Below are 15,273 nucleotides of genomic sequence, written 5' to 3' on the forward strand. Positions count from 1 at the left end.
GGTTCCTAAGGCAAATGAAAAAACTGAGAATTTTAGGTAAGGTCTATCTAAGTTTTTTTGGGATTGGAGGAGAATTTCTCTAATTTTTTGGGATTTTTTCTAAGGGTTTTTCCTATTTTTGGTATTTTTAGGCTATTTTTTTAATTTCGAGAATTTCTAAGGGATTTTTTTCTAGTTTATGGTCCCTTTCTTTTGGGTTATGAATGGGGTATTTATAGAACTTCATTAGTGAGTTTTCCTAATTGTTTTGGAATTTTTCGATTTTTTTTAGATTCATCTTGAAGTTTTAGCCTTATCTAATTAAAAAAAACATATTTACTGCATCATAAAATCTATTAATTGCATCATAAATGTCATGTATGCATCATCAGGCCTGCCGAGCCCGTTACAGCTCAGCCCGTGGCTCGACAGTTGGTCTCAAAGGGACGAAATTGCTATTTATTATATATTTTTTATCTGTAGGTCCGATTCAGGCGATTCTTAAACCGTTAGAAAACTCTTGGGCTCTACTTCAAGTTGGCATAGGATTTGGGTAGTTTTGAGTTAATTAAATTAGGTCTATGTTGCTTATGATCTACTAGGGTTTGTGTGGTCCTTTAAGACCAGAATCGAGGTTTTTAAGAGTTCCCTTAGTCTAAATTTCGAGGGGGTGTCTACAACCTATTTATCCATAGCCCATTTACTTACTGTGATAATTTGGCACTGTCTATTTGGCGTTTTAGGGATAAATTTGGTGCTTCCTCAATCTGTGGAGGGGATAGTTTCGCAATTTGCTCTACCTCATATGCCTAAGACGAGTAGGTTATTTGGAAGATATCTAAAAGCGTCATCCTTTGGGAGGTTCGGAAGGAAAGAAATAGAAGTACCTTTGATGGGAATTTTATGTCTTTTGATATAATAATTCATATCATAAAACTTTCCATTTGGTCGTGGCTATCAGTGACAAAAGATGAATGGTGTATCTCTAAGGTAGATGTCATGGTTAATCTCAATAATCTCTTCTTTCTTGGTTTTGCTAGCAGTATACCGAGATATATTTGGATCGTGCCTTATGTTGGAAGTTTTAAGCACAATTTCGATGGAAGCTCTTTCAATAACCCTGGTTTAGCTGGGATTGGTGGCATGCTGCGTGACTATTTTGGAAATATTTATTTAACGGGTCCGATAGGTAATAAAACCGCTAACTTTGTTGAGTTTAGTGCTTTGTTGAGTGGGTTGAAGATTTTCATTGATAGAAATCTTCGTAATAGCTGTTGGATTAAAGTGGATTCTTTGAATGTAATTAGATGGTGTAATAAGGAGCAGAGAGTTCCCTGGGAACTTCGGTCGTTATGGTTGCCAATTATGGATCTAGTAGCTTCTCTATCAATCTCATTTTCCCATGTTTACCATGAAGCGAATAATGTGACTAATGCTTTGGCTAAGGGTGATGCTTCTTTACCTTCGTTTGCTATCTCTAATGATGTAATTTTCTTTTTGTAGTTTTTAATAAAAGTTGGAATATTTTTCAAAAAAAAGAAGAACAAGAAGACAACAAGTTTCGACACTATTAGAAAAACATGTTTTGTGTAAAAATCTTTAAATTTATTTCATTGACGATGATATTTACTCCGGTGTGCTCTTTCATGAAAAGGCAAGCACGAGAGTGAGTATAATAAATATGAGAGAGAAAATTAAAGTATAATTAATATTAGAAATAAAATGAAATAATATTTATTTCTTTATATTTTATCCAAAAGTGTAATAATTGTTCTTCTAATATTATTATAATTAGTATGAGAAAGAAAATAAAATAATATTTATTTTATTCACATCTTGTCAAGAAACCGAGAAACAGAGCTTTAAACATTGCAAGAAGGGAGTATGCAAGTTGCGTGTAAAAATTATATAAGGTGCGTTACAAGATGTACTACTTTCAAAACTTGAAATCTATTTTTTTTTTTTTTCCTCATGTCTATGATGTCAAGATGATCAAATTAAAGATATTTGGGCATGAAAACACCTCTTCTACTAAAAATTTGCAGTGGGCTCTAATTTGATCGTTTAGAGCCTCGGCTCTATACAAACTTTTTCCTTATTTTTTATGGAAAAATATATAATGAGACCATTGCCGTTTGGTACAAGGTGGTCACAATTAATCTTGAATGTGAAATTGACGGCTTACATTTATTACATTGACAGAGCTCAAAGTTCAGTAGAAATTTTCTCGAACTTTGTGATACATTTATACCATCGGATTTCACATCGGAGGGCTATAAGTAATTGTGAGATTTGATACTTTGATGTGTTACAAAGTTTGACAAAATTTCTTTTGAACTTTGAGCTTGGTCAATGAAAGAAATGTAGCCACCCAATTTCACGTCCAATGGTCAAGATAAATTGTGACTTCTTTGTACCAACGGTAAATGGTCTCTTTATATACTATTTCATACTTAAATTATAATGACTTCATAGGAAATACTATTATATTTTTCCACGAGCAAGAATTAGGGTGGCACCAAGTGGGTGGGGAATGGGCGAGTGTGGAGCCGGGCCCAGACCTTCCAGGCCATAGAGGCCTAGTTGAGCCAAATGGGCCTGAGGCCTAGCCCATCCTGGCCTCTCTTGATTAGGCTTGCGAAGTTGGAAGTAAACAAAAGAAACTTTACCAACACCAAAAACTGATTTATGTACGGACCTTAATATTTTTCTTCAAATACGAAATACTTCATTTAAATGTGGAAACTATAAAAAAAGTCGGTCCACCCCCTTTTATTTTTTTTTATTTTTTATTTTTAATATTTCTCTTGGGTTAGAGGACCTCCTCGGACCAAATTTTAAATTTTTTTTAGTTTTTTCGTTAGTAGGCACTGCACTACCCTACTAACAAAATTAAAATTCGAACCAATGATTCCATCCTTAGACCGAGGGGTTATCTTGAAAAAAATACAAAAAAAACGGGTTGACCAATCTTCTTTGTGATTTGAATATAGAAATGGAGCATTTTGTATTTTAGAAAAAATTTTAGAGTCCGTAAGTAAATCACTCCAAACAAAATAAGTGGGGTTTGACGTAGCTACCGGGCCCAAAATCCAAGTCACAACCAGTGTAGGAAAAATCGGGCGGTTCAAAATCTAACCGCGCGGTTAGATCGGAATCGGCCACTGGCTGGTTTCGGTTTTGGCCGGTTTTGGTGAACCGGTCATTTTTTAAAATAAATTTACATAAAATCCCAAAAAATAAGGTATATTTTTTGGACTGTATTTTTCAAAAAAAAATTTATCATTTTGGCAAAAAATGAAAAAAATTTGGCCATTAATATTTATTTTTACATTTTCCCATCTTTGTTTTCTAAAAATTTTTAAAATACCTCTCGGTACAAATTGATTCTTTAAATCCTAGTTTTTAAAATTAATTTTCAATTTTATTTGGATGTGCTTTTGTTTAATCATTCTTTAAATGTACTTTTTTGTATTTTATCTGATTTTTTTTTATATTTTTTATCACTTTTTTAACCACAAGAAACTTTGTCCAGTTAGGCCGGTTGAAAGGGTCGATTTACCGGTTATCCGATTAAACGTTCCTATTCGATTTTTTCGTACAGTGGTCACAACCTAGATTTCTAGAGCGGGGCCACCCATCCCATTGCCACCCATAAGAATGCACCCCCATGAAATCTCTAACATTCATCATGATATCATCATCAACAATAATGAATGATGGTAAAAGTCATACGAAACCTTCATCGCCGACCACACAATCCCAGTTGGTTAACGCATGAACTACGCCTTCTCACATCCCCACCACGCCACCCCCCCTCCCTCCATCACTCATCATCACCCCCCCTTCCCCTCCCCTCCCCTCTCGGAAAGGACATCTCTCTCTCTCTCTCTCTCTAAAAGGAGGACATCCCTTTCTCCACAAACAAAAGCGCACTAATTCATCCTATAAATAGCCACCCCCATATTCTCCTTAGTTTGAATCATGAACAAAGCACCATCCCCTCATCCTAATAAACTCACCCTCTAATGGATACCACCACCAAGTGCACAAGAACCCTTTTCTTTTGGTTCTTTTCAGTCTCTATAGCTCTCATCTCCATTCTCCTCACCAACCCTTCTCTCTCTTCTTCTTCCTCCCCCTTTGAGAATACTACTGGTTGGAGATATTTAAGAGCTAATGGAAATCTCTTATCCTTGGGCAGCCACATTTTTGGGGTGGACTTCTCCTCTATGTTTGAAGAAGCCATGAGAGTTATCAGAGGCCACCATCACAGGAAGAGAAAAAAGAATCTTTGCGATGAAATGAAATGGCCACCGAGGTTCATGTCTGATGCGAATGCATCAATGGTATTAGCTGTTGATCTCAATGGTTGTGGCAATTTCACTTCTGTGCAGAAAGCTGTGGATGCCGTTCCGGACAACTCCTTGACGAGGAGCATCATATTGATCGCTCCCGGTGTCTACAGGTCTCTCTCTCTCTCTCTCTCTCGCTCTCTATGTGTGTGTTGTGGAACTTCCATGGATAGATACATGGGAAAAGGATTATGATCCATATGACAAGATGAAATCAACTGTCATGCATCATCACGATGGAGGCAATAAGTGGATGATCTTAAAGCTGTTGGAAAGAGAGTGGACCTTTTAGAAAATCACATGACCCAAGTGCTAGGAAGTGCGCTATTAGAACCGAAAAAGAACACGGACTAGCGAAGGTTTTGGTATAATTAAAACCACTCCAACTAGGTGAAAAGTTAGTCGATCTAGTTTTGATCAGATTTTTAAAACAAAAAATTAATATTAATAATTTAAAATATAAAATATATTATCAAAAAAGTTGTATAACTTTATTTAGCCCGTCTAATGAATCAAAATTGATTGATTCGACTGAATAAAATAGACCAAACACTACATTTATTGGCCGAGACACTAGTCAGCATTCTAACCTATTGGATCGGTCTGTCCAATCCGATCATCGTACCTATGGTGCTAGGTACTCTCTTACTCAAGTGTCCATCAAAAGATTTGATTCTAATAAACACTCATGACCATACATTATATATGGTCTATGGGTCAAAATATGACATCCCAGTAAAAGCACGGGGCAAATTAATTGGATTACGCTATCCTTTTGACGCATAAAATAGCCGCAACCTAAATTACATAAAGGTAGCTTTTCTCTTTTGATCAACCTCAATTTCCAAATTATATTGTAATATATGAGTTCCAAAATCATTTAATGCTCCATCAAACCTGAAATTAATATAGTAAAATGAGTCTCTTATGAAAGGGGCAGGAGTCGTGGTGGTAGCATCCCCACACCCAGTTATCATATCATGGTATCCATTTCTACTGCTGACATCCCTTATTAACACCTTCAAAATATAATGAGTCGTCGATATGATTCTGAATTGCTTGAGTTGAATTGAAATTGTGAAGTGGGCGATTTCATTTTGAGCAATTTTACAATGGTCCAAAGTTTTCATATACCCAAAGGCCCATCTGACTCAGAAATTGCTCGATTCACACCCATGGATAATCAGAATGAGACACCTTGTGATTTAGGGCCCGATTTCAATTTTTGGGACACAAGACCACACAATTCGGAATCAGACACCCACCGATTCAAGGCCTGATTCTGATTTTTTGGATAAGGGCTAGAGTATATATTTAGAATTACTGGGTCAACCATTGATTCAAATTGAATTTATTGCATTTTACTTTTAAGCCCTACAATAAAAGGATTATAATTCAAATATTTTCTATCAACTAATCTCTATAATCAATGGATCCTAATTCTTGTTTTTACTTCCAATCCCTACATCAAGGGATCATAACTCTTGTTTTGACTTTCAACCTCTACAATTAGGGGATTACAATTGAAAGTAATTCCTAACGTTACATTGATAGTCTTAGTTTTTTATTAATAGTTCTAATTATTGAGGCTTTTTTTTTATTTGTTTGGTGAAATGGGAACCTCAGAGAGAAGGTGGTCGTGAACGAAAGCAAAGTGAATGTTACATTTCAAGGAGTAGGGTGTGTTAGCACGTGTATTGCATGGAATGACACTGCCAATTCCACGCATGGGACAGTCTACAGCGCCACTGTCTCCATCTTCGCCCCAAATTTTATTGCTTACAACATCAGCTTCCAGGTACAACCATACTCCTGCTTTGTCTCTTTTGTTATTAGTATAGCTTGTTTGTTTTCAGGAGCACTGGCTTCCAGTCCCACGTTTGTTACGTGGGAGTGGAAGTCGCCATTTGGAAGCCACGGTTTCCACATTCCTAAAAAACATCGCTTGATATTGTCTCTTCGAACCTGCCCCTTCCATGCTACACAATGAAAGTGGCAGCTTTCGTGATATTTTCATTTCTATAGAGAAAAGGATTCCTTTTGTGAGAATCGTTTCTTTAGGGTGTGCTTATTTCAGCGTAAAGCACTCTCGAGAGAGTTCATTCCCGGAGAAAGCTTTCCGCCCCATGGAAAAGGCCTGTCATACTTAATTAGTATGATGCCTCTTTGCCTCTAAAATGAATAGAAATGCCTTTCTTTTTGTGTGAACGGGCCCATGTAATAAACATGGGGAAATTCTCTCAAACAAACAAGCATGCCCTTAGTGTGTGTTGGAGAGGCTTAAGCACATAAGTTCATTACGCATGTTATTATTTTTAATCATGAGGGTGAGGATTTTAAAACCAAACAACCAATCTCAATGAAATCTTTTTTCTTTTTTTTTTAATCTCACTCTCTGTACCCGTAAAGAAGGGCTTCCCAAGATTGCACTGTAACTATCCAATTTTTATAACAAATGATCTAGATCTTCAAGAACTCAAATTCCATTTTTCACTTCCTTTAAAAATAACCATTTAGTTATAGTTGAATGGACTCCAAAATTTCAAATTAAAAAAATTCTACCAAGTTTTTTACTTGAGGGAGCAAATGGATAGTATGCTCCCGAGCATAGTATACACGCTTCCAAAAATAAGGAAATGTCTGACACTCATATTTATTTCTACTTCTTTTTCTTCTTCTTCTTCTTTTTCTTTTATTTTTTCTTTTTCTTTTCTTTTTTTTTTTTTTTTTTTTTGGAAAACTGGTGATTTAAAATGGAGAAGAATACAGCCCCAGCGGCATCTCCAGGGGATGTTGGAGGACAAGCAGTGGCAGTGAGGGTGGCAGGAGATAGAGCAGCTTTCTATGGTTGTGGGTTTTATGGTGCTCAGGACACCCTTCATGATGACCGTGGACGCCATTATTTCAAAGAATGTTTCATCCAAGGCTCTATTGACTTCATTTTCGGCAATGCCAAATCACTTTACGAGGTTCGTATCTGAATTTCTTTTCTTTTTGTTTTTCTTTTGGATAATTCAGGGGGGGGAAACAAGCCCCTACCTATTTTTTCAAGTAGATTAGGAGTTAAGTTATTAGTGGGATGGTGTTAGTGGCGGAAATGGAAACCACAGTGTGGTGATTAGGGTGTGGGGTGCTAACACCATGACCTCTGCCCTTTTCCTAAAAATTTGGCTTAGCTTTACCTTAAAGAACATTTCGAATTTTGTGACACACTCAATCCATCTAATTTGATATCCAATGGCTAGTACCAAGTGTGGCCTCATTGTATAAAAAATAAATGGTCTCGTAGTATACAATCCCTATGAAATAAGGTTGAGGTTTGTATCAAGGGCGCACTTTATACTATACAAGCAAAGTGGGCCTTTAAATTTTGCACTAAGATGTAGTTCTAGTGTTAAAATCTTACAATAATTGAAAATGGCTTGGGGCCTTCACGGTAGCATTGTTGAGCCCCATGATGAGGTCTCTGATTCCAGTCTCACTAAAAGGTAGGGGCCTAAATCCCCACTGACTTTACCACTTTTAATTACGCACCCCGTTTTTATGAGGCCAAACTCGTATTTGTAGAAATGCGGGCCTCTCACTTTTAATTACGGACCTTGTTTCTATGCGGCCAAACCCGCATATGTAGAAATGCATGCCTCTTAATAAATTTATTTCTGAGATGGATTTTAAGACTTAATTTTTAAGGACATATATTCTCTAACATGGAGATCACGAATATGAATAAATAAATAAATTTTAAAAAATAAAAATAATAATTTTAGTAAGAAAACATTTGGACCGTTAGCTTCCATTGGTTTTAGATGGAACACCTACTTGCACCCATCTTTAAAATGGATGCTTTACACTTTCTGGACCATATATGTAGAAATGCAGTCCAGCGAGCATGAAACAATTTTCCTTACTATGTTCAACTCTAATTCTAAAGTTTAAAATTTCAAAAATTGTCTATAAATGTTTGAAAATAGGCACTCTAGATAATTTTTCATAAGATACCCAATTTTTAAAACTTGAATTTTTTTATTTTTTTTTATATCTATACATCTCGAGGTCGACCTCATTTCTATCTACCTTATTTTCTATTGGATTTTTGAGGTGTATCTTATTTTTATAATATAAAGTTGCAAAATCTACATAAACTTTTCCTTAACATAAAATTTTCCCCTTCCCCCTTACTGTTTAGTTAGGAGGTCAAGTCATCATCCTGTTGTTAACGATTCAAATTATGTGGACAAGCATGGTTATATGAGTACTCTATATTTTCTTTGCCCTAATATTTTGACATGTGTCGACACTGATGTTGAGCTACTGATATTGAGCTGACAGTTGATCCATATATGTATTACAATTAGATGCACCGACGTAGGGTATTGACAAATGCATGAAGGTGTTTATTATTTGAACATGCAGTATCATTATTTTGTGCCTTATAACTTTTCATGTCATGCATCTAGATACATGGACCGTGTATCGATGCGTGTATGAAACATATATATTATTTGGAAACATAGTAATACCATTTTATTTATGTAAATTCCCATGTCAATAGTCACAACTCTTTTGCCAACATTTTCAGAAATATCAACATAATTGTTTTAGGGGCCAGGTTTATAAAAGGTGCTCCCTGTAGAAATAAGGCGCATCTCTAATTTTGCCTAGAGATATATTTCCTAAAATCTTACAGGGATTGAAAATCTATTTTCATCCTCAGTTGTAAAATTTAAAGTTGTAAAAATAGAATGGATCATAGTTTATTTATAAACATTTGGAAATCTTGAAAATATATGGTCAAGATAATTCGCTACAAGTTGTAGTATTTTTTGGACTTGAATTTTTTTTCTTCATATTCATACCTCTCAAGATTGATATGATCAATTGGAGGGTTTTCTAACCCTGAAAGTCTCTTCTAAAGGATTTTTTAGGTGCACCTTACTTCACTAGTATAATTTAAGACCTTATATGAATATTTCCTTGTTTTAGTACTAAAAGCATTACTTTGAAAATCAACTTTAATTAAACATTGTACCTATGTTACATAGAATTGCACACGCTTGTGTATCTATGACATGGATACAGGTATCAAAAATATGAACTCCAAAAAAATGACATATAGACACGAAACGTCCGTACAATATATGAGTATCTACGTATATACATGTGCTTATACATAGATATATTGAAATTTGGGTGTAGTTCACATCTACATTTACATTTACAATAATTCATATGTCGTAATAATAGTAAAGCATCACCAAAAAAATTAAATTAATTAATAGTCCAAAGAATGTGAATTAGATTTTATTAATCAAAATTTCTTATTGTCCGCAAGATTGTGTCATAGAAATTAGTAATTCAAAATGCACCATCCTTATTGTGTAGCTATTGAATAGGATCCTAATGTATTCATCCAAACTCATGTGATAACACCACTTGCACCTTCAATAGAAAATAAAAAATTTTATTTTTATTCTAAGTTACTTTTATATTCTAAATTATTTTAATATTTGTAAAATAAAATATTATTCATTTAAGAATGGTATTTCTAGACAAACAAGTGCCAAATTCTAAAAAACAAATGTGCCCAAAAAAGGAAACACCACTAGACACTCCATAGAACTGATGTATGCATTTCTAGAAGGGTCAACACGGATATCTGTGTTCACCAATTGTCAACGTGTGGTCAGCACAGACACATTTATCCCTGTTTCATAGCCTTCAATAAGTGTATATGTTATGTTAGAAAAAATGGAAATGTCCTGAGGGCAAATATATTCCAAGAAGGAAATCTAAAAGCTAAACTTTGCCATTGTATGTTTAAAATAAAGAAAGTAATATTATTCATTGCGGATTTGAACTTGCAATATTTAATGGCAAAGGATCATGCTAACCAAGGCATTTTCTGCTGCTTTAGCCAAATATTATTGTTACTTTGGACTTAAAACTTCCTTTTATAGTTTTGATCGAATAGGATGCATTATTGCTGATAAGACTGCACCATCAGATTTTTGGATTTTTTGTCATGCCTAGTTTATGATTGTAATCATTCAATATAGCAAAAAAAAAAATGGTCTCTTAAGTGTTTTGGCTATCACTTCTCTCCTCTGTCATTCATACCAATTATGGAGATTTAATTTTATCTGCTAGATTTTCTGCAATTTTTTTTTCTATATTCTATATTCTTGGAAACACTTGTAGGACTTATGCATATACTAAATCTTTACATAAAACTAAGGAAACTTAACCTTGAGTATCTCAAACCATAGTTGGCAAAGGAGGTATAACAGTAATCCTTTCTCCTTTAAAATATCTCACAACTATCTCAACATTTGTGATCAGTGCCATTTATATGTACAATAAATTCTTAGGTAGGGTTTAATAGAACATCCACTAGTGCACTTGATCCCATAAATCAAGCTTAAACAGATCAGCGAAAGAATATTATGGTTTGACTCATTCAATAAAACAAAATGAAAACATTTATAAGGATGTCCTATAGATGGTCTAAAGAGATGGTTGCTATTTTATAGGAATGCACATTAAACTCAATAGCCAAAGAGGTACCAAGCGGTCTGCAGATGATCACAGGGGCGATCACAGCTCATGGAAGGCAGTCGGTAAATGAAAATTCTGGCTTCTCTTTTGTAAATTGTAGCATAAAAGGATCAGGGAGGGTGTGGCTAGGGAGAGCATGGGGCCCTTACTCTTCAGTGGTCTTCTCTAGGACATATATGTCTGCAAGCATCTCATCTGACGGATGGAACAACTGGAACGACCCTGCGAGAGATCAGTAAGTGTGCAACTCTCTTTTACAAACTCCTTCAATATAACTGTGATAAGTTTAGTTACATCTCTATTGGTAAACTAGTGACCAAGTGAAAATAAACAATTACTAAGAAAGATCATTAACCTGACCTTAACCATATAAAGGCCGTACACCTAAGAGAACATTTAGTCCAAAAAAGATCAGAGTTGTGTAATTTAAGATGTTCATAAATGTCCCTTTCTGATATGATCACAGTACTGAAACTCACAACCTAGTGCGTAAAATTACTATGATGGAATGCACTTGCACTACCTTCGTTCGTCGTAAATAATTTTGATTACTTAGGACCTCCCACAAGAAATAGTCGAATTCATTGGTCTGACTAGGTGAATTACCTGTGTTTCATATGGGCATTGGGAATAAGTTTATTGGGATAGGCGATCCGAATATATGAAAGCACATAATCTGACCATCAAGTGATTAATATGGGCTGATAGCTTGCACAAAACATTGAAAGAAAAGTTAGTCACCAACACAGATTCAATGGTATCTTAGTGACAAAGTTAATTGAATTACATTAAAGCATGAAAGAGAGAGCAGATAAAGAAGACATCACCACATCTAACGACAGTATTGACAAACTGCACATGGATGGAATCTTGTATAATTTGAAGTGCTAATACTGCGACTATTGCAAAACACATGAGGGAGGTCAAGGGTTGGAAACTTGGAGGCTCCAATCTCATATAACCTGAGCTAAACTACCTAAACATGCATGATCAACTAGCAACTGATTCAATCAATTTGGAAATGAAACCACAGCGGGTATCCTATGTCTTTTCGAAATTATTAAACCATTTTTTTCTCGCTAAGCTTAAAAAAAATTTCTTAGAAAAGATTTATCACCCACGCCGTTGACTAGTATTGATGCAGAATTTCATGATCAGATGATACATAGGGGTAGGCCAGGTGGCCTGGCCCTAAAAAAGTAAGGCCTGGGCCAGAAACTGTGGCCTGGCCTGGGCCAGAAACTGTGGCCTGAGGGCGGAGCTAGGGCCAGGGCCAACCAAGTTTGGCCTGGCCCGCTCCCCTTCCCCCTTTTTCTTTTTTTTTCTTAGAATTTGTCTTTCATTTGTGTTTGGTCTGGGCTGGCCCGGCCTGTCGCCACCCTTACATAGAGGTGAAATCACCAGTTTGGAAACATCTCATAGCAGTGAACCAAACTAATCTTGATCCTCATTATTGACCAAAACATGGCCCTGATTATTTTGCAGGACTGTGTTTTATGGGGAATTCGAATGCATGGGTCCAGGATCGAATCGAACACTGAGAGCCTCTTACTCAAGAGAGCTGTCCCCAACTGAAGCAGCTCCATTCATGGACATATCTTACATTGATGGGAAAGAGTGGCTTGTTCCCCCACAGCAAGGGGGCAGTTCATCTAGACCAAAGCATCATAATCATCATAGACACAAAGGGCATAATGGGCTCATACAAACATACTAGCATGAGACAGTGATTTTTAACACATCTTAGGGCACAAGAGAAAAAAACCTCAATATAACTTATAAATTAGTCCCATTTATTACATTTTGGGAGCATTAAATTTTCCATAGACTATGGGGTCGGGACAGTGACAAACCCTAAATAATCTTTTCTTTTTGTAGGTACAAAAGTAGGGATCTCTTATTCAAGCATGTGAAGCCCTCAAATAGAAAAACACACTATTGATTGGTTGATTATATACAACAATAGTCCTTAAAAAGTTCATGTTTTCATGATTTTCAATTTGATGTGGGAAAAAATGTTTGCTTCTAGAAGTTAAATGTCATCCACAAAAAGTGGTTTTATGATTATTAGAATTAGTAAATACAGATGCTTTTATGAGACTTGGGACAAAAGCAATAAAATGATTCAAAGGCTATCACAGTGCTCCTTGGTACAAGATTTGCTTTACACGCAATGAAGAGGATATGGGCACTTTTAGTGCTCAACAACCCAAAATAGATTATGGTGGTTTGTACCACAAACAAAAGGAGAGAGAGAGAGAGGGGAGGGGAGGGGAGGGGGGGCCGGGAGGAATGATCGAAAGTTGAATTGGGTTTGACTGGGTAAGAAATTTGCTGGAGTCACCGATTTTGATTCGGATCATCTGAGCATATTCATAGCAAAGACATTGTAAAAGGCAAGCTTTCTATACTTCCTCAACGAATAATAGTTATATAATTCTCATTAGATTTGAATAAACGGTTGAGATGGATCAAATTACATAGCTTAGTAACACGGCTAAAAAGAACTGGATACCTCCTCTTGCCAAAATGAGTTGCAAGAAAAGTACATTGGAGAATTGGATATACTTTTTCTTTTTCTTGCTTCACCATGCATACAACATGAGTTTAGGCCAAAAGGTTTTATTAGGGTACTTTTTCTCATTGAGTATTAGCTTAAGGGTGTGGTTTCTACAAGGTTGCAACCGTAAACAATCCAATTAAGGTGCACCTCCAAATTTGATCATAATATATAATTTTGGTGTAAAAAATTCTAAGGATTATCTTAAAATATATTTTTATCTCTAATTATAAAATTTGAAACTTCAAAAATGGATAAAATCAAGTAGATCCATAAATATATAAAAATCTTGAATATGAATAATCTAGATAATGTTTTTCAAGATACACTATTTCTTGGACTCAAAATTTTTTTTTGGTTATATCCTTGCATCTCGATGTCGAGATGATCAATTAGAGGGTTTTTCAACATTAAAACAATATTTTTTGATGGATTTTTAAGATGCATACGTAATTTTACATTTTAAGGTTGCAACCTTATATAAAAAGCTTAATATCCTCAACATTGTTTTTACACTCTATACCTTACTTTTTACTATAACAACTTTTTGTTCAGGGGTATTTTAGGTAATTGATCAATAAAATTAACGCTAGTGGGAAAGGACATCATTGATCTGGGATACCAATAATAGTATTTTTTAACTATAGTGGGAAAGGACACCACTGATATGGGATATAACATTATTGACAACACTTATATGAAATATTAATGGTTTTCTAACAACTAATAAATATTATTATTTTTATAGAAATATATATGCTACCCCTCATTTATGAGTAGAAAATGTCCTTGCTAAAAAAAATCTTATATTAAAAATCAAGAATAATGGTGATCAATGAATGTTAAGTATATTAAAAGAATGTTCCATGAAAGAAGGTAACTCAACAAAGCCCAAATTAGGTCAAAGCAATGGTTTAAAAAGCGGATAGGTGACCCTGATCGGGCACCTCAATAACCGATCCCGATCGACGAATCGGCGATCTGGATCGAGAATTGGCTGAATCGATCGGATTAAAGCTTCAAAAAAATCCGAAAAAATTATTAAAATTCATTATAAATGTTGTTTTTTAGGAATCCAATAAGAAATGAAGGTACTACATTATTAACTTTCATTTTTTTGATCAATTTGTGAATATTGAGATGCTCTTTCCCATTATAAACTTAAGTATTAAATTTGCATCACATAAAAGAAATATTGTAGAATTATCATGGATAAAATATATAATTATACATGGACTATAATAAAGAGTAGACTAAATCAATGAAAGAATGGCCATTAAAATGTCGTTCGGGGCGAAAAACCCTAATCCGTTAAAAAAACTCAAATTATTACAACCTAACTAACTATAATACTAAGTATAATATTATATACTGAAATTATAATTATTAGTTTATATTTTATAATTATTTTATTAGATAAATAATAACAAATTAAAAATATTTTATAGTATTATCTAATTTAAAATATATTATTGACAACTGTAAGAAAAATAGTACATTGCATAATTTATAATGTAAAAATTAATAAATAAAATAAAAGATTTGGATATCAATGTAAAAATTAATAAAATACGTACAAATTTTGGAAATAACACTTTAATTTATTATATGCCCAATGGGGAACAAAAATTAGCTCAAGAGGGGATAAACTATTATATGACCCAAGGGGGGATTCAAACTTGAGGAGTCAAAGCAAATAACGTTAGTGATAACCATCATGCCTCCTTAGCATATGTTTTTAAGATTGCTTATTAATAGAATATATTTACATTATGTTTTCATTTAATGATGTTTGGAAATTATTTCACATCGAAGGATGAGTAT

The 15,273-nt window shown here is 34.6% G+C and overlaps 1 protein-coding gene and 1 long non-coding RNA gene across 6 annotated transcripts; one reads left to right on the forward strand and one right to left on the reverse strand.

Moving 5' to 3' along the window:
• Positions 1 to 3,834: 3,834 nt before the first annotated feature.
• LOC18432924 (putative pectinesterase 14) lies at positions 3,835 to 13,010 on the forward strand. Of its 4 annotated transcripts, none has more exons than XR_016059374.1 (6): positions 3,930 to 4,447; positions 5,961 to 6,132; positions 7,104 to 7,303; positions 10,865 to 10,951; positions 11,059 to 11,124; positions 12,375 to 12,987. XR_016059374.1 is itself a non-coding variant. In XM_088872141.1 (6 exons), exons 1-5 carry the CDS (start codon positions 4,008 to 4,010, stop codon positions 11,086 to 11,088), a joined length of 936 nt encoding a protein of 311 aa, XP_088728267.1. In that variant the 5' UTR covers positions 3,934 to 4,007; the 3' UTR covers positions 11,089 to 11,124; positions 12,375 to 13,010. The 4 variants fall into 4 exon arrangements, 3 of the variants coding, with proteins under 3 accessions (XP_006843086.2, XP_088728267.1, XP_088728268.1); XM_088872141.1 differs by having other exon boundaries at positions 3,934 to 4,447; positions 7,097 to 7,303; positions 12,375 to 13,010; XM_006843023.4 differs by having other exon boundaries at positions 3,835 to 4,447; positions 7,097 to 7,303; positions 10,865 to 11,124; positions 12,375 to 13,010.
• On the reverse strand, positions 10,612 to 11,597 carry LOC148781358 (uncharacterized). Of its 2 annotated transcripts, none has more exons than XR_016059376.1 (2): positions 11,496 to 11,597; positions 10,612 to 11,100 (listed from the first exon to the last, which is right to left on the reverse strand). It is a non-coding gene; the product is annotated as an uncharacterized LOC148781358 (long non-coding RNA). The 2 variants fall into 2 exon arrangements; XR_016059375.1 differs by having other exon boundaries at positions 10,612 to 11,111.
• Positions 13,011 to 15,273: the final 2,263 nt, after the last annotated feature.

The sequence above is a fragment of the Amborella trichopoda genome, chromosome 7 (assembly GCF_054954075.1).
Source record: "Amborella trichopoda isolate Santa Cruz 75 chromosome 7, AtrichopodaSantaCruz75HAP2 v2.0, whole genome shotgun sequence".
In the NCBI taxonomy this organism is placed as follows: domain Eukaryota; kingdom Viridiplantae; phylum Streptophyta; class Magnoliopsida; order Amborellales; family Amborellaceae; genus Amborella; species Amborella trichopoda.

Bases quoted from the DNA above. Each gene is read 5' to 3' on its own strand.
- LOC18432924 (XM_006843023.4), top strand. From the start codon at position 4,008: ATGGATACCACCACCAAGTGCACAAGAACCCTTTTCTTTTGGTTCTTT. The intron at 4,448-5,960 runs GTCTCTCTCTCT...TGGGAACCTCAG, and splicing joins ATCGCTCCCGGTGTCTACAG to AGAGAAGGTGGTCGTGAACG. The intron at 11,125-12,374 runs GTAAGTGTGCAA...ATTATTTTGCAG, and splicing joins AACGACCCTGCGAGAGATCA to GACTGTGTTTTATGGGGAAT.